The sequence below is a fragment of the Calcarisporiella thermophila genome, assembly GCF_041956535.1.
Source record: "Calcarisporiella thermophila strain CBS 279.70 unplaced genomic scaffold VTP21scaffold_12, whole genome shotgun sequence".
Classification (NCBI taxonomy): Eukaryota; Fungi; Calcarisporiellomycota; class Calcarisporiellomycetes; order Calcarisporiellales; family Calcarisporiellaceae; genus Calcarisporiella; species Calcarisporiella thermophila.
Window position 1 is genome coordinate 286,742 of NW_027192202.1, and position 17,759 is coordinate 304,500.

Here is a 17,759-nt window from a genome sequence, read left to right on the forward strand (position 1 = left end):
GAACGACTAGTTTCGGATGGAAGATACAGGATATTCAATATTCATGTATGGGAGAGTATATTGCAGTTATTCCTGCCTAAAATCTGAAATGTTACAATTGTTCACAACTTCAATATCGCATTTCAAAATACACTCATCCTCCTTAAGAACGCAAAATGGCAGCTTTCTCACGTTCTTTAAAGTCCTTAACTCGTCCTCATCTAAGCCTGAAATTCTGCCTACTTCTATTGATAATGTAATATCCCCTGCTTTCATTGATATACCTTCGAAATCATTAGCCTTTGTGATAACATCTCTCCAAAGAATTGGATATTTATGTACAAATATATCGTATTTAATAATTTCCATTAGTATCTATACTAAGATTTAATTCAGGGGTTATAAGCATCACAAGTCGCCTCATTTTACTGTATATATCTTCTTGAAAAGAGGGCGACGCAAGAGTGCTCATGGCCTACATTATGTGAGTCACCCATTAGAATTCCTTCATATTGTTATATTAAAATCAACTCTAAAGGATGAGTTATTTATCTTATTTTTGTTTATCTCAGCGGTCATTGCATGAACACAAATGCTTACCCAAAGACAGGAAAAGTTACTCAGTTTCGCGTTCTATGAATACACTATCGATTAGAATCTGTCATCAAATATTAACAAAAAACTCTTAGTCTTTGTTACAGTTTAACTCTAAGAAAGCTAGTTGAATATCACAAGGGAAAGTCGATTTGAGAAATGCCACAAAGAAGCTGTTTATTATTTATACTCTTCATGCTAAAATGCGATGAAATATGAGGTTTCTAAATAAAATCTCGCAAGACCCCTTGTGCATATCACGCATAAACATATAAAAGATCTGTTACGTTGGCATTCTAGGAGGCAAACGTATGATCACAATATAAATAATGCAAAATTACCGTGGTTTTGGCCCAAAGTTGCCTCAATGAAAATTGGAAAATAAAATGCGTAAATAATGAATGCAGCATCTTTAGCATTGTATTTTTAGTATACATTTTAAGGTTTTAACTACAAAGCAGGCGTAGCAGTTATATCCTGTAATGCATGTGCGAGAGTAACAATCCAAGTGACACCAAGTGCCCACCCTCTAAGATTATGAGTAATGACTCGTGGGATATGCGTTTCAAAAATGGACAACATAATGACCGACAAAATCGGCCCAATAGATACGCACATTAGTGCCGCCAGGAGCAGCCTCCGTATTTCTCCTCCAGGTCCTTGAAGGGCTCTGGACCGCCATAAATAGGCTGCTGTGCCACCGGTGATTCCTTGGGATTCCGCAGGCACTCGACTTTTGTTAAGTTCGTGACAAGAAGAGCCGGCTCCAAAGTTGGGCCATGACGTTACCCTATTCGCATTTCGAACAATACATGATTACTTTTTTGACTATAATTATGACCAATGGCTTGGATTCCATAAAAGCCAAAACTAAACATAGACATGCGTTTCTCGGCGTTTTATGTGGCCCTAGTTGTATACAGGATGCTAGATCAAATGGTTTAGGAAAATAGCTCAATGAGTCTGGAGAAATCAGACCTAATCACTTTACATCAGCCGTATTCCATCGAACAGCATGAGGTTCTGATATGTGCCAGCAATGCATGGCGCAATTATATACTCGGTGGTCGCCGCGGGTGGAATCAATAAGGTATTGATGAGGTTTGGTGGTTTGGCAGCTTGGATAATTGCGCTGATACATAATTGTAGGGGCATATATGCTTATCCAGCTGCATTGCGCGATTATGATACCACGGTTGTGCCAAGGATATTGGGAGGTGGCCATTAATACTTTCAAATTTAAATGAATTCATTTTTCTGTATACTAGTGAAAGAATGGATGGTTGTTTTCGTATTCTCAATGCTACGCTGAACACCTTAATATCTTTCCATGTCAAAAAAATAGATTGCTTAGAGATGTGTGGATAAAGCAACTTAGGTACTTAGCGGTATGAGGCGAATAAGGCGAATAAGGCGAATAAGGCGAATGAGGCGATTCTCAACTTGATCGGGGGAATCTTCAAAGGATGGGGGCCATTTACTCGTCGAAATATATGCATCGATAACTATTAAAAATAAGTCACAGGGGGACGCCTTCTTTGTTAAGCTCTTCTCCGGTTCATTGCTTTCCTATTTTGCTTTTATACCTCCTTTTTTTTCCCGCCCTTTTATAATCTTTTAATGATAAAACAATGGAAAATATAGGGACTCTCCTCTTCGTTATTGCTCAGGCCATGAGCACCTTCTTTTTTGAGTTGCCCTTAACTTGGATACTGCTTGCCCGTGAATTTACCATTCGACTAAGATCTCTCCTATTGCCCTCACAACCGTCACCACAGAAAATTGTCATCGTCGGTGCAAGGCGAGTATCCTAAAGGGTGACTCCCTTTTTTTATAACTGCTCGAGATTTTGAATATGTGGATTATAGTTCAAGTATCGGCTACCACCTCGCCGCACAATATGCCAGGCGTGGAGTCAAGCTGTATCTTATTGATGAACCTGGAAGTGCGTATGGCTCTCTCTTTGTTTTATAACTCCCTCTTCTCACCGATCCCCCCAATATTTTTTTCCTTGCTCTGTTACCTCTTCTATCTAACCATATGCATCCAAAGAGAATCTCGATGCCATATCGCAGGAACTCTTCACCCATCGGGGCGCCGATGTCATCAAAATCACGCCTCCCACCTTCACCGATTTTGCCACCGAGGCGCGTCGTATCTGGGCATTCCCCGAGTCCGCCCCTGACCTGTTCATCGTGACGCTTGACAAGATTGGCTATTTTCAGGAGGCTACCGAGATGGAGGAGGAGGAGTGCTGTCGGATCATCAACTATAATCTTTCGGCCATGTTTCGCACACTTTTTCCGGTCTACCGGCTGATGCTGGAGCGGGGCCGGGGCCGAATAATTATCGTCGCGTCGCTGGCTGGGGTGTTTGGTCCACCCAATCTCCTTGTGTAAGCAGTCTTGTCGCTTGGGGATTTTTTGCCTCTATATTATTTTGCTGTTTTCCTGAGAAAAAAGCACTCAAACTAAACCGCAATGCTGCCCTAAAGATATAACTGTACTAAAGCAGCGATGCTCTCCTTCGCCCGAGATTTTCGCGCCATGGCTGAGGAGCGAGGCATCGGAGTGAGTGTTGCCATCCCGGGCTTTATTAACACGGAAGAAATGCGTAGTGTTCGCACGGGTATTCCCCCGTTTACTTGGATGAACCCAGAGTACGCGGTGAGTACCCTATCCACTTCACGACGGCGCGCAATGCGCAATTCATCTTATTAAAACACGTTTATTTATATATGAATTGGGGTTCAGGCCCGTGCCATTAAGCAGGGTATCGATCAAGGGCTTCCAGTGATTGTGTTCCCCTTGGCCTTGGCGTTGCCTGTCTACGTCGCCTCTACCCTACCCCCAATCTTTCAAAATTATATCGCAAGGATGTGGTACAAGCTACGGATCAAGGGAATTGAGAAGGCTTAAAAAGGCCCCGACACAACGTTTCTTGTATAGCAAGATGCTTTAATTGCGTAAAGTAACAAACCAGACCATTAGGGAATAAAAAAAGTACTGCGGAATTAATGAAAAGATTGCATAGTAAATCATAGTGAACAATGAAAAAAACAAAAATAGTAAACATAAATATTATTGATAGAAGAAAAAAAAAGATAAAAATGATCCAAGATTATCCTGATGAATTTGGGCCATGAAGTTTTCCCAAAATTTAAGTTAGCAGCGTCTATACTTCATCAGGTTTATGAACCATGTCGGGCTCGTCAGGCTTGAACTGCTGGACCTTGACCCCCAGCGTTGTTGGCATTGTGGGGTGAGGAGCTTGCGGGGGTCCTAGGTTGGGAAGTGGCTGTACCAGGCCCTGAGCTACTGGGCCAATCTGTTCCTGAACTTGCTCCCCTTGTGATGCTGGCCAGGAAGGAGGCATCGCCTGCTGTGGAGCTAGACTGAATGGTTGCGAAGCCTCTCTTGCAGCGCCATTTTCTAATCCTTGGGTTCCGTGAGGTGTTGGCCAGGCTGGGAGTGGAGCTTGCTGTACCGCCTCCGATGGCGGAATATTTCCGTATTCCTGCGCATCCTTCCCTTGCGATTGTACACCAGGAGGAGGGGAGGCTGCCAGATACTCTGAGCTTGGTTGCTGCGCCGTTTCAGTTGAAGGTATATTTCCGTACTCCTGCACATATTGTCCCTGTGAAGTAGGCAATGTGGAAGTTGGAGGGGAAGAAACTGGAGGGGCATGTTGTTGCTGTATGCTCGGCTGTTGTGTCATTGGCTCTGTAGGTGCGTTTCCGTATTCTTTCGCATTAGCCTCCTGAGATGTTGGCCAAGGGGGCGGAGACGATTGCAGATGATTTTGTCCTGATGGCTGCACGGCCGCCTGCGGCGGTAGATTTCCGTATTCTTGCACAGGAGCCGGCTTGAATTCTCCCGCGGATGTTGCGGCCTGCGTCATAGGCGGGTCCAATAATGCATTTTGGGCTAACGAGTTTTTTGCGAGTTTTTGCCTCCGACGACGTAACCAGAGGAATATCGCAATAATCAAGGCGAGAACTAGAACAACTCCAACCACCCCTCCAACAATGGGCCCGATCGGTGTTGAGGATGATTGCGATTGGGCATTACCGGGATTACCAGGGTATGAGTTTGACAAACCCGAGGTGGCGGCGGATGGGTATTGCGTTGGAGTAGGAGCATAGTATGAATTCATGATGTGAATACTAGTTTCGATCGGGGAAGATGAGCCGCTGAAAAGAAAGAGGGGAGGCTGAAAGTTAAGCTGAAGATTTGGAGAAAGAAAAAAAGTGCAAAAATAAACTAGCCAGAATACTGGGGAAAAGTGGAAGAACAAAAAAAAAAAGTGGAGCGCGAATGGCTAAGTGCGGCAACCAAGGCTTCATTTCCTATTCACTGCTTTTTATAACTTTTGCTTCGATTTGGAAGCGCGATCACACAACCATTTCAAGCCTCGATGCGTGTCTGGGCTCCTCCAATTAGCTTCGGATTCTATAGCCCCGTTTTTGGAAAAAGGCCCAAACCTCACTGAGTGGCTCGTAATCTGGAAGGAGCCGCTTCCTTATTGGATGACAAGGGAGGCTGCAGCAAGATGCCAACCAAAAATAAAAAAACGGGATGAACATATATGGCGCATGCTATTGATAAATAATCAGAACCATAGAGCATCCCTGCTGATACAAATAAGCTGCGCGCTTGGTCCCGTCCGCTTCAACCTACGAGTAGGCACACCCTTCTTTCCGAACTGCTTGGAGCTTGGGCAATTATTGGGTCTGAAACATATTGCTTACACCGTCGCAACCCGTGCAGCATTCAATTTAATGTGATAGCGAACCTAAACTAATGACACCACGGCTTCTCCAAGTCCAGTTTAGAGTGCATCGGCAACACTCTCTCCAATTCCTTGCCACTGGTCACCATCCTAGAGTTCACGCCATCGTGCTCGATCGACACCATACATGCATGTAGCCTGAACCAACGGCGGCACCACCCTCGCAAGGCCCGACCTCAAGCGCCCCCATAGGATGACCGAAGCTCTGCAACTCGCACGCCCAGACTACAATATGCGAGTTGAATGGGGCCCGAATGCCTGGAGACACCCAAATCTCCTGTGAGTTGGGAAAGGTAGAGGTGTTTTGCAATTATTTTCTTGGAGTCATCGAGAGTATACGCTTCATCAGTGCGAGCCGAGCTATTGAATCATGTTCGGCGCGCACAAAGTGCCCTACGTTTCAGTCGGTGCTTATTGATTTTCTAATCTAGCCACCGAGCAGGAGATCCGCCGACCTATAGATCCTTTCCCCCTGTCACTTGGGCTCGCACTTATTTCCAGGATGAAAAACAAGGTGAAGATCAAGGAAACAGATTTATTGAGGTGTCGCTGGAAAAAAAATACGTTTCTTTTGTAGATTTACGATTCGATTTGCATATAAAAAAGCACATTGAACATTAGCGAATAAAACACGAGATACTGCGAAAGGTGAAAAAATTTCATAGCAGAGCCAAGTGAAAAAACCATGTCGAAGTTAAATATCATTATCTGAGGACTGCATGTATGCGTATTAAAGGAGGCGGGCTCGCTCGTATCGTTCGATGAAATAGATACTATGGGTATTTCCAGAATTTAGTCCTTCTTTTCTTCATCTGGTTTATGAACGGTTTCGAATTCGTTGGGTTTGAACACCATCGCTTCAGGTTCGTTGGGTTTAAAGCCTGGGCCTTTGGTCCTCTGCATTGGAGGCTCTGTAGAATGAGGTGGTTGTTGGTGTTCCGGGTGGGGAAGCTCCTGGGCTGCGGTAGAATCATAGCATCTATTTCGCTCTCCTCGCTGTGTTGAACTTTCAAAGGCCGCAACATGGGACCGTTCCAGGTCTAATGTTTGCGAAGGTTCACCTACCTTGCCGGCATCTTGAGTTCCCCTATACACTCCCGAAAAATATGGCGGATCAGGAGGGGACATTTGCCGTTGCCCTAAGCTTGTCCGTTGAGGAGGCTCCTGCGGCAATGTTTCTCTTATCTCCTGTATATGCAGTGCTTGTGCAGGTGCCCGGGTAGGAAGAGGAGTTCGATGAACTTCCTGGTTAGTTGGCTCCGCAGCCTCTAATGATCCTATGGTTCCGTATTCCTGCGCATACTGACCCTCTGATGATGGCCATATAGGAGGCTGCACTTGCTGAAGATTCTGACTTGATTGCTGCGCGACTTCCTGCGGTGGCAACTTTCCGTAATCCTGCTTATCTTGAGCCTGTGATGGTGACCATTTAGGGGGTGTGGGAGGAGAAAGAGGCTGAGGAGAATGTTGCTGTAGGCTTGGTTGTTGCGCCATGGAGTCTCTTGCTGTGGCCCCATGCTCCTGAACATCCTGCCCTAGAGATGCAGACCAAGTGGTTGGAGGCGCTTGGTGCTGTCCCTGTCCTATTGACCGCATGGGCGCCTGAAGCGGCTTCATTCCATTTTCCTGCAGAGGAGCCGGCGGGGGTTTTCCTGCAGAAGTGGTGGTCTGCGTCATAGGCGGTTCTAAAAGTGTATTTTGCACTGCATGATTGACAGGCCTATGCTTCCGAAACCAGAGGAAAATTCCAGTAGCTAAAATGAGAGCTAGCACGGCCCCAATTATCCCTCCTACTATAGCTCCTATCGGTGGCGAGTATTCTTGCGATGTAGTGGCAATAATGGGACTCACATAACTCGATGGGGTAGGAGGATAAGAATAATATATGGAGGTCGATGTTATGGGTGTACTTGTAGGTGGAATGCCCATGATGTTGAATGGCAATTCTAATCTACATATGAGCAATTGCGATGACAAAGAGAATGGAAATTCAAATGGAGAGGCTAAGGAAAGGAAAAGGGAATAGGGAAAAAAGAGAAAAGAAAAGCTATACGTGTGTATTGAGAAGAAATGGAGGAAACTTTACAGAAAGAAAACGTAATGGGAAGCGCGATCATACAATCTTATCAAGCTTCGGTGTGCCCGGGTTCATCCATTTCAAATTAGGCTCGGAATCCATAGCCCCGTTTTTGGAAATAATAGAGTTTAATCCTCGTCGAGCGGTTCGCGTTCAAGGGAACGCCGGAGGCTCCTTAGGTGGTTAGGACGGTTGCAGCTAGGTTATTCTGCTAAAGATACATATGGATGGAGGGTTCCATGATCAAAGAATTTAGAAAACTCATTCGCATCTTCATTCCACCCATATGCGCACAAGTACCAACGGAAGACGGGATATCTTCTAATGGTGTCAAGCCACAGGCAGAACTCTTCTCTTTTTCGAGGTTGAAGCTTGTGCAGCTCTTGAACGCGTGATCCGCTGTGTATATGGAGGGTTGCTATGTAAGCAGCGTTCCCTCGAGAAAAGGCACCCTCTGAGATGGCCTGATATCACACGTTCAACTGTCCAAATCCTATGCTGCTGTTGCATTTCCTAGAGTCCAAGGCATTAGAAACGACCAGTGCCCTCCATGCACATTATCTGAGACGACTCCACCGCCACCCCATAGCAGAACACGATCGCCATCGATCCTGCAAAACTTTAGCGAGTTATGCAGTGCGTTGTGCGTAATCTGCATTACGCGAGTTTAAATTGCTGGATGACTGAAAAGACAGTTTCAAAACCCCATTCGAGAAATAGGGAGCAAAGAGTAGATGCGATTCCATTATCTTATGCCCGCATGGAAAGCAGGGGGGGAAGGAACTGGCATTCACCACCGTGGCGTTGTGACTGGACTCCTCATGACATGCTCTATGACCACCGCGCTGACGCATATACATAATCCATCGGGTAGAAATGGGATATTCTTAAGGCAAACTAAACAAAGAGAGAGAATGGATAGGGATTCTCTTCTTTCTATCAGGTAGGCTTTGGGTCCATGCTCAGCACTCATGCATCGACCGATTTTTTTTTTTTTGTAGAGTTTCTAACGCCCCGGTTCAAGGGGAATTTTCATGGCAAGCAAGGTTAGAGCGTTCTTCCAAAATAGATTAGATCGTGCATGAGCACGACGCGATTTACTAATAGGATAATAAGCAGAATAACAACCTCTGGATAAGAATAACAGGGACCATAAAAGCTCGTTGCCATAAATCTCTGAAGAACATAAAATATAAAGAAGCAGAACAAAGTGGAGAGAGATGGAACCCTCGAGTGGAGAACCACTCCATAGAATGCTGCCTAGGTCCGATGGATGACATAGTGGAAAAAGAATAAACACAACATGAACAAAATAATGGAAAAATAAAAGACAAAAGGACATGGTATACAGAAAGACAGAATGGCATGCATTTTTTCATACATTTTATCAAGAAATAGCCCGCTACCGTCTAGGCACAGAAACAAAGAACAAAATCCTCGAAATGAAGAAGACATGAGAGTGTTTTTTTTTTGACAAGTGCGCCGCGAAATTGCCCATTTATAGAGTGCATTTTTCTTCATTCAAACCCTGGTGAAGAGGCCCGCCCTCCCGTCAGTACACCGGCCCTTGCCAGATCTCCTTCATCACCGCCACCGCAATCAAGTATACATAGAGTCCCCATCGCAGCACCAGGGAAAAGATGCGCTTGGCCAGCCGGTACACCAGCCCGATGAGGCCGTTCCGGACGCGCTCCTTGATGGCCGAGGCGTACCGACGTTGCCATGTCAGCCAGCAGGCAAGGTCGAGGGTCCCGTCGAGGATGCGGTCGAACAGCCCATCGATCATGGCGAAGATGGACCTGGGCTCGGGGGGCGCGGCCGAGTCTTGCGCGGGCTTTTCGGGGGGGAACAGCAGGCCGGGGGCCAGCCACGACTCGAGCAGATCCATCGGGAGGGTCATGTCGTCGCGGGACTCGTCCTCGTCTCCACATTTGGTGGTGGTGGAGTTGTCAGCGCTTCGCACGCTCTTCATCCACTGCTCCTCCAGCTCGAAGAACAGGGGCTTCCGCCCGCTCGAGCGCCGGCGGTGTTTTTTCGCCCTGTCGCCGCCGTCGCTGGGGTCGTCGATCCCGTCCGACCCCTCGCCGAACATCTCCATCTCCATCATCTGCTCGACGCCGAGCCCCTCCTCGCCGCCCTCCGCCTCGTCGCCCTCCTCGAAGGGGGAAAGCGGGGGCGTCCACCGGCACGCGGGGGGGAGGCTTTCAATCTGCTGGCGGTACTCCTCCAGTTGTTGCTCGAGCTCTCGCACCAGATGGGTTTGGCTCTCGTAGGCCTTCTTGAGGGCCTCGTAGTCGTCGCGTGTGAGCTGCAGCGACTCGTGCTGCTCCTTCAGGCTGGCCAGGTCCTCGAGGGTGATGCGCAGCTTGTGCTCGATTTCGCGCTTGGACGCGAGCAGGGTCGAGTTTGCGCTCTCCAGCATCGTGCACTTCTCCGCCAGCTGCTCGAGAAGCATGATGTGCGAGTTGCAGCGCTTCATGCGCCCGCGCGTGCGCGTGAGGCGGGCGTTGGCCGACTCGAGCTCCTCGATTTTCGAGGTGGCGTCCTCGACGCACGACTGCAGCCACTCGAGCTGCGACTCGAGCAGGTGGAGCTTCTTTCCGTAGTTGAGCTGCTTGTCCTGGGCGTCCTTCTGGATCGCCTTGAGCTCGGTCTTGAGCGTCATGTTCTCGCCCTCGAGCGAGACGATCCGGCGCAGGTCGGAGGAGCAGCGTCGAATGAGCCGGCCTCTGCGGATGGAGGCCGGAGTCTGGCTCCCGTCGGCGGGGGCCTCGTGGATGAGGAAGGTGGGGGTATCGATCCTCTGCAGGCTGCCGAGTCTCTCTCCGCCCCCCTCCTCCTCCTCCTCCTCCTCCTCTTCCTTCTCGCCTTCTTCCGACTCCTCCTTCTCCTCGTCATCGAGGTCCGAGAAATCGTCCGAAGAGCATGCCCATTGGTCGGCATTTCTCAGATGCTCGAGGAGCTGCTGCTGGATCATGCTGCTGTCCAGCCCGAGTTCCGCGAGCCGGCTATTGCGCACCTTTTCACATGCATGGAGCTTCTGGAGCAAGCCTTCGTATTCAGCTTTAAGACTCCAGCTGCTTTCGAGGAGCAGGTTCACGAGTTCTTGGCGAAGCTCGGCGTTCTCTAACATTGAGGAGTGGGGGATGAGGAAGGTTAAAGCGGTGCATCTGTATTGCAAGCGGCCCGATTCCCGCAGCGTGCAAGAGGGGAAGGGGAGGTCGTGCTTACCTATCTCTTCGGGAACTAGCTCATTGTTTGAGCGAGGTTGGGCCACACAGGGCGCGTGACGAGACATGGTTTGCTCGCCTGGATTACTTCAACTTCGAATGCGAGGTGGTTCGGGGTAGGACCTCTTCGAATGCGACAAATGGAAATGGGATTGGGTTTGATTGCGAGTAGTCTTATGGCTTCTCTAGCGCCTTGCAAAGCGAACACGACTGCACGCCTAGTCTAAACTACCTAGCTAACTACTGCTCAGCGCAGGAATGGGGGGGGGGGGGAGGAGAGAGGGGTGAGTCAATGGCCACGGGGGGAGGATGCCGGACGCAATGAGGATTACCAGCGATTAATGCTGAACGGAGGAAGGGGGAGACAAAGGAGGGAAAAAAGAAGAGCGCCCAGCTGAGATAAGGGCAGCATATTCCCGTATCTAGCATTTTTCAATTAATTATCGACGCGTTAAATGCGGTCATTAATGGGAACGGTATGAGGGCCAAAGGAAAATTAAGGGGGGAGGAATGATCGGCCGCCCAATCATCGGCGCGGTGGTAATTGAATTTTCGACTGTTGAGGAACGCGTGACTTGCGTGTCTCCCTCATGCGTGCACAGGGGAAAAAAAAAAAGCTGAGCTGGCTTGAGAGCCCCGGGACGAGGGCTGGCAGGAGGCCGCGAGCAAGCAGGGTTTGGGTTTGCGCGCGAGCTCCCGCTGGGCTAAGAAGGGGTTAAGAACGGCGGAGAAAAGCAACCAAAACACACGCCACGAATGGGCTGGGCCGTGGGCAGGGGGGAAACGCCCGGAACTGGGAAATGTGGCCGGAGCACCGGGCCTTATCTCGGGGGCTCGAGGCGAGCGGCGAGACTCGACGGGGCTTCTTGAAACAGGCTGCAATCTCGTGGGATTGCGACTGGAGCAAAGCACTCCGGCAGGAAATTAAAATAAAAAAGAGACACGGGTGAGATGACGGCCCCCCGAGTCGCGTGCTGCTGCTTTGGCCTGATTTTGCTTCACCGCAAAGGAAAATAAACAACAAACACATCCTCCTCATATCATGTGAACCTTTTTCGCGCGTGACCATTTTCACTCGCTTGAGACTCCCCCTCGCCATATATAAACATGCTCGGCCCGTCTCCACGCTCGCTCCACATCCCCCATCCCCATCCCATCCCCGCCCTGCGTGCGCTTCCCCATCCCCTTCGCATCCATCCCCTCCTCGATCCGTAGCATGTCATTTGGAGCCCTCTCTTCGAAATCCTCCGGCAAATCCTTCCACTTCACGCTCGACGACCACCGCCTGCTCTCGACATACACCCACTTCGACGAGGACGAAGATGGCCTTGACGACGACTACCTAGACCCCGCCGCCACCGCCCCCGAAAAGGACGGCTGCGACGACCCCGACGACGACGGCGCCCTCTTCTCATTCGACGATGACGACTCCCACCCGCACCCTCGCGAGCCCCCTTTGCGCCACAGCCCCAAGTCGCACGAACTGCTTCCGCAGCACTTCTCCCCCGACGCGGCGGCCCTGAAATCCAAACCCCGGGGATGCTCGGGGCCCCTGCATGCCCAGCCCGCCTACACCGCCCTGACGCGGTCCCTGGGATGGGCATGCCCCATTTGCAAGTTCGTGTATGGCGAACGCGCGCTGGCCGAGAGCTGCATCAACCTCCATCCCTCCCCCCTATCGACAAAATCGGCAAGTCATGGCTGGAGACACAGCACCGCCCTGCAATCGTGAGCCTTCTCTCTCCATGGCCGATGCTGGGCACCCGACATCGCCTCAGGTCTTGGAACAAACTTTTTGTACATACCCTATATCGCTTTTTTTTTATTCTTGCGTTCTCCATCATCTTTTCTAGTGGCCTATCTTGTATTTAACCAAACAGACAAAAAACACCCCCCACCCCACCCCCCTCGGAAGGAACGAGAAAGAGAAAGAGAAAGAGAAAGAAAAAAAAAGGAATATGAATTGATTATACTCTTTTTATTTTGTACATACTCACCACTCTATAACTCTACTGGATAAAAAAAAGAGATGCATCAATGAGTTCATATTTTCTTTTAATTTCTTATTTTCTTTTTTATTTTATTACAAGAGGGTCTACATATAATTACAATAAAATAGTGTGTTTCTAAGTAATTCAGGGGAATAGGGTGAGGGCCTAAGGGCACGCAGAACGAGGAGGAATGGAAAGCGCGGGATCGAAAGAGCGGATCTTCTTGGGTGTCCCCATGGTAGACGGAGGCTAGGCCACCTCACCCACTCGTTCCCACAATGCCGACGACCACACTTCCCAGCACGACCCACCCCACCACCGCCGTGACCACCACGGTGACGGCCCGCTCCACCCGCCTCCACCCTTGCTCCCGCGTCCCCCCCATCCCTGCAAAACCGCCGCCGTCCTCCCCTCTGAAGAGCTTGATAAAGTCCCCAAGCGCATGGCTCCCGTCCAGGCCGAATGCTGGCAGGGCATTGAGCACGGACAACGCGCTGGTGAAGGAGGCCGTGTACCCGATGGCCAGCTCGAGGACCCGGGGCAACCCCACCGGCAGAAAGCTTGCCCGCGGCTGGAGATCGCTCACTTGCACATTGGACCATAGCTCGCCGGGATCCCCGAAATAGACTAGCACGTTGGCGGCGTCGGGCTCGGAGAGATGCTCGCGGAAATAGAGGCGAATGGCGCGCGCATCGTAGTAGGGGGTATAGGGGGTCATGCAGGCGTGGTCGGAGGGGCAATTCTCGGAGGAGATGCAGCGTGGCGTAGGGGTGGTGGTGGAGGAGAGAATGGACAAGGCCGGCAGGCATGCAGGCGAGAGGGGAGGAGGCACGGGGTGCTTGGCGGCATCGTGGTAGCTGACCCGCGGGGGTGGCTTGTCAAGCCGGAAGGATTCGAAGCACGTGATGGACTCGTTTTTCGAGTGCCCGAATGGGTGCTCATGGCTCACCTGGCAGCACGAGAGATCCCGTCCCGCGGCTTCATCGAGAAGAGGGCTCCGTCAGTAACTGGGGGGGGGGGGTTGAGGGGAGGTTCAAACTAACATGCATTTACCTTCAAGCTCGCTCTTTGGCACACAGAATCCCTCCAGACTTGCCCAGCTCTCATTGTGTGGATTGACTAGCAGCTTTGTCCAGGAGTTCAGTGGATCCGCGAGAATCACGTCATCAACCCGAAGGATAACGGAGGAGGGTGGCAAGTGGTGGTGCAGTGCAGAGTTCTGCTCGCTCAACATGGTTAAATGAGGAAAAAAAAAGCATGGGTTTGACCGGATCAGACCGTCCAATTACCTTTGCAATATCGGTCACCACGACTCCGTCCGTCACCTCTTGCCATCCACATAGCAGCAAGATCGGTCTAAGCAAGGTGGTGAGAAAGACCCAGCAGACCACATACAGGACGATGTTATGCCACACGCCCGCGCAGATGATCTTGAGCTTGCGAAGAGGGGTGAGAATGGAGAGGGCGCGCGAGGAGAGGTCGACGAATGCCCCAGGATAGAGCACGAGTAGAAAGACGCCGGTATTGTTGATGTGGACACGCTCACTATAGGAAACGGGTTGGAAGCAAACGTAAGCTAAAGCAATCATGGGTGACGAAGGGGGATTCCACTCCGATGCCTTTTTACCTAGCGGCAGCAATGGCATGCCCTGCCTCGTGGATAAGCGTGGAAAAAAGCAGAGCAAATACGTAGTAGCCCATGTGGGAAAGAGGCAAGGTGATCCCAGGAATCACCGGCACAAACACCTGCCCGTCCCCTTGCGCCAGATCCGCCATGGCCCTTTTTGCCAGTCTTCTTGCCGCAGGGGGTGTCACTGTGGCAAGGTGGGTTAAATTCATCATCCAGCCGACCAATTTCAATGCTGCCCATCCAAGAACGCACACCCCTACCACGAGTGCAACCCCGCCAAATACAACCCCTGCCGCAAACCACCACTCCCAGAACCGTGGTGCATAGGCCACAGCTCTTAAGAAAGCTGAATTCAGCCTCGTTGTGGTCACTCGCACGTAAAATGGTTTCACTCGAAGAGAAAAGAGTTTTCGTGGCTTCGATGGGGTATTTACCGAGGAAGAGGAGTGGGATGCGGAGGTAGATCGCGAAGCACTAAATGGCATGCGGGAATGTTGGCGCTGGGTGATTTTATGGCGCGCCAGAGGGAGCAATCCCTCGTTCCCACTCTGCTCTGCGTCGGATGATGCACTACTCGAGGTATCGTCATACTCATCCAGAGCAAACTGTTCATTTTCATCGCTGGATTCTTCACCCCTCGACTCCAGATCGGGGAAACGTCGGGGTCGTGAGCGAAAGCCACGCTTCGGCTAGGCAGATCGCATTAGGATTGACATCAGAAAGTTGGATATAAATAAAAAGGGCCCATTGAGCGGGAGCAAATGGGTGTATAAACTACCTTTAGCCATTTTTTGTACACAAAGAATGCCAAATGGACCCAAAACCAGAAGAAGAGGACCGAGGAAATGGTATCACGTAATGCGTACCATACGTCTACCATGGCTCTATTGATAGCGATGAAGGTTTGGAAATAGGGGGGGGGGATAAGGCCACCACAGAAATCGAATCGCCTGAATCTGATACAGATTGTCAGCGAATTTCTGTTTGGAAAATGCGATCACGGTGGAGATCCCCGCGTCCTGCAAAATGCGCTGTATGTGCCGAAGAGAAAGCATTATTTCTATGTTATATTTCATCATTGTTCGTTGGTAGGCAGGAAAAAAAAGGAGCAATAGCAGAAGAGACATTACATACAAATAACTTATATATAGGGAGGGAAATAGTATATATAGCTTGGGAAGTGTAAATGGGTGAGAGAGGGTGTGGGGTTGCCAATGAATCCATTGATCATCCTTCTATTTCAAATATCCTCTCTGACGAGAGTGAATCCATCTCGAAGCTCCACCCCGACCGCTCGCAGTCGATGGTGTTCCGCCGCGCCCTCTCCCTCTCAAGCTCTGCTGCGTTCTCCTCCGCCTCCCCCTCCTCCAACAATCTAATGTAACTCCATCGTCTTGCCTTTGGCCACGAGTTTCTATTGCGTCTCTCGGGTAGGATAGAGCCGCTCCATCTTGTCAAAAAGACCGACAGCATTGCCCCGGAGAGTGCATCGGCCACATCTCCCAGCCGTAACTCGCGGTTATTGATTTCGGAGAGTTTCAGCAGGATACGCGGCCATCTGCCTTGAGTTTTGTCGCGACATGGATCGTGGACTCGGAGCTGAACAAGGGTGCGCGAGAAGGGCGTGAGGTGCAGACGCCATAGTGTATCATTGAGAGGATCGAGAGACTGGCGGCGCGTGTTAAGAGGGCCCATTTCCACAGTGACGGAGTGGACCTTGTTTTCGTTGGCAAGGGTAGGGTAGTTGAAATTTACGGGCACATGTTGATTCTGGCGGAAAAAGTCTAGAGCTTTGGAGCGCGAGCTTGCGACTATGGCGAATGTGGTTACGGTGGGGGAAAAGAGGACACGAAAGGGAACGGGAGTTACAAGCGCCCCAAGGTCTAATGAACCGCATGATGAAGAAATTGCACAGTAGAAAAAAAAAATGGATGATGAGCTACAGGAATGGGCGTGCAGGAACGGGAGGCTCACTACTAACCTGTCAAATAACCATATTTTGTGACCATGCTTCTAGTGATGCAATGCTGATAATGAAATGATCAAACAATGGATGCAACAATTTAAGAAAGGCCTGACAACCTCCACGATATTTATATGTCTCATGAGGGTGGCAATACAGGGAAACGGAAAAAAAAGCGTCCCTAACACTCATGTATCATGCTGGCAATCAGAGGAAATATTCACACGTGGACTCATTTTACCCTTTCTGAGCCATTTCATGTAAATTGAAATTATGAGGGTAAGGATCTACAATAACAAATGTTTGTAAGACATCGTTATATTCGGAATAGAACAATCCATTCTGCAGCCTGAATCTCCAAAATTAATTCCAGTGGCCCTCAACCACGGTGAGCGGCGTCTAAATAGAAACAGCGTGGATCGTGTAATTATCTTCTCGTAAATTCCATGGAAGAAGATCTCGTTTGACTCGCCCTCTTCCTCCTGCTCTCCGACAAGAGGAAGAGCAAAAAGGAAAATGAGTCTCAAGTGACCTCCTCCCAACTCAAACCCTTCCATATATTCTTTTCTTCTATTGCTCTCTCATTTGGAAATCCACCGCTCCCCACCCCCCCCTCTCTTGCCCGCAAATGACAAGTCACGGAGTCTCCTCGGACAACCGCATTGTGCCTTTAGCTTTTCGTCTCGATTGCTTATGCGTGGCAAGCTTCATCTTCAGGGGGGGAGGCGTGCGGGCCCCTTCCCTTTTTTTTCCACAGTCCCGCTTTCTGGGCCCTACCCTCGCTTGATTCCTAGATCAGGGTTAGCCGTGTAGTCTGGGCCATTTGCATTTCGACCGGCCTTCGTAGTCAGATGAGCCGGAGGAGTTAGAGTTGCGAATCCAGGTCTCAGTCAGAAACATTTCAGACACGAGATGCAAGCTTATTTTTCCACTGCAAGGCGTGCGAACGCGATCATTGGATTTCCACTCAGAGTGATTAAATTTGTGTTAATTGGGAGGCATATAGGAATCAGGCGTGAAAAAAGCCTTCCATCCGGATGCGTTCAACAGCGTGGCGGCCAGGTTAACTCATATATGGGCAGAGGCAGCGGAAAAGGGTCAAATTAGTCGCGTTAGAGTTAACAAACATATCCTTTGTGGATCCCGGCTCCCACAAAGAGGGCGAGGAGAGGGGGAGACCACGGCGAGCCATCGCGACTCGCACTCCATCAAGGTCGCCCTCCGGACTTCACCCCTGTCCCACCTAATCGAATGCTAATATTAACCTATGGGAGCACAACCTTCATTGCGTTTCAGATGTTGACATATGAAATTGTGCAAAGAGGATGATGTAAGGCGGGAATACAACGGTGCCATGGGCAAGACGGTCATGCATCTTGCCGGCTCTGGGTGCAGAAGAAAGGAATACCTTTACACAAAACCCAAGCTAATCAGGGCAAATAAAGGCATCCTCAGATGGGAGGGGATATTCGGGCAATGAAATGCAAAAATGAAATGGAAATGG

At 49.8% G+C, this 17,759-nt stretch overlaps 7 protein-coding genes across 7 annotated transcripts; 2 read left to right on the plus strand and 5 right to left on the minus strand.

The window, feature by feature from the left end:
* Nucleotides 1-2,204: 2,204 nt before the first annotated feature.
* On the plus strand, nucleotides 2,205-3,491 carry VTP21DRAFT_1635 (uncharacterized protein; the record flags this gene model as incomplete). The annotated part of the gene is made up of 5 exons (XM_069391744.1): nucleotides 2,205-2,374; nucleotides 2,442-2,518; nucleotides 2,626-2,968; nucleotides 3,068-3,239; nucleotides 3,327-3,491. 5 exons carry the CDS (start codon nucleotides 2,205-2,207, stop codon nucleotides 3,489-3,491), a joined length of 927 nt encoding a protein of 308 aa, XP_069250972.1.
* Nucleotides 3,492-3,747: 256 nt separating this feature from the next.
* VTP21DRAFT_1636 (uncharacterized protein) lies at nucleotides 3,748-4,728 on the minus strand (the record flags this gene model as incomplete). Its single annotated transcript, XM_069391745.1, has 1 exon — nucleotides 3,748-4,728. One exon carries the CDS (start codon nucleotides 4,726-4,728, stop codon nucleotides 3,748-3,750), a length of 981 nt encoding a protein of 326 aa, XP_069250973.1.
* Nucleotides 4,729-6,156: 1,428 nt separating this feature from the next.
* VTP21DRAFT_1637 (uncharacterized protein) lies at nucleotides 6,157-7,293 on the minus strand (the record flags this gene model as incomplete). Its single annotated transcript, XM_069391746.1, has 1 exon — nucleotides 6,157-7,293. The coding sequence occupies one exon, from the start codon at nucleotides 7,291-7,293 to the stop codon at nucleotides 6,157-6,159; it is 1,137 nt and encodes a 378-aa protein (XP_069250974.1).
* A 1,700-nt stretch (nucleotides 7,294-8,993) lies between these two features.
* VTP21DRAFT_1638 (uncharacterized protein) lies at nucleotides 8,994-10,739 on the minus strand (the record flags this gene model as incomplete). Its single annotated transcript, XM_069391747.1, has 1 exon — nucleotides 8,994-10,739. One exon carries the CDS (start codon nucleotides 10,737-10,739, stop codon nucleotides 8,994-8,996), a length of 1,746 nt encoding a protein of 581 aa, XP_069250975.1.
* Nucleotides 10,740-11,887: 1,148 nt separating this feature from the next.
* Nucleotides 11,888-12,403, plus strand: VTP21DRAFT_1639 (uncharacterized protein; the record flags this gene model as incomplete). Its single annotated transcript, XM_069391748.1, has 1 exon — nucleotides 11,888-12,403. The coding sequence occupies one exon, from the start codon at nucleotides 11,888-11,890 to the stop codon at nucleotides 12,401-12,403; it is 516 nt and encodes a 171-aa protein (XP_069250976.1).
* Nucleotides 12,404-12,921: 518 nt separating this feature from the next.
* On the minus strand, nucleotides 12,922-15,172 carry VTP21DRAFT_1640 (uncharacterized protein; the record flags this gene model as incomplete). The annotated part of the gene is made up of 5 exons (XM_069391750.1): nucleotides 12,922-13,640; nucleotides 13,716-13,881; nucleotides 13,952-14,207; nucleotides 14,290-14,981; nucleotides 15,071-15,172. The coding sequence occupies 5 exons, from the start codon at nucleotides 15,170-15,172 to the stop codon at nucleotides 12,922-12,924; spliced, it is 1,935 nt and encodes a 644-aa protein (XP_069250977.1).
* Nucleotides 15,173-15,519: 347 nt separating this feature from the next.
* VTP21DRAFT_1641 (uncharacterized protein) lies at nucleotides 15,520-16,301 on the minus strand (the record flags this gene model as incomplete). Its single annotated transcript, XM_069391751.1, has 2 exons — nucleotides 15,520-16,175; nucleotides 16,274-16,301. The coding sequence occupies 2 exons, from the start codon at nucleotides 16,299-16,301 to the stop codon at nucleotides 15,520-15,522; spliced, it is 684 nt and encodes a 227-aa protein (XP_069250978.1).
* Between the last annotated feature and the right edge of the window lie 1,458 nt (nucleotides 16,302-17,759).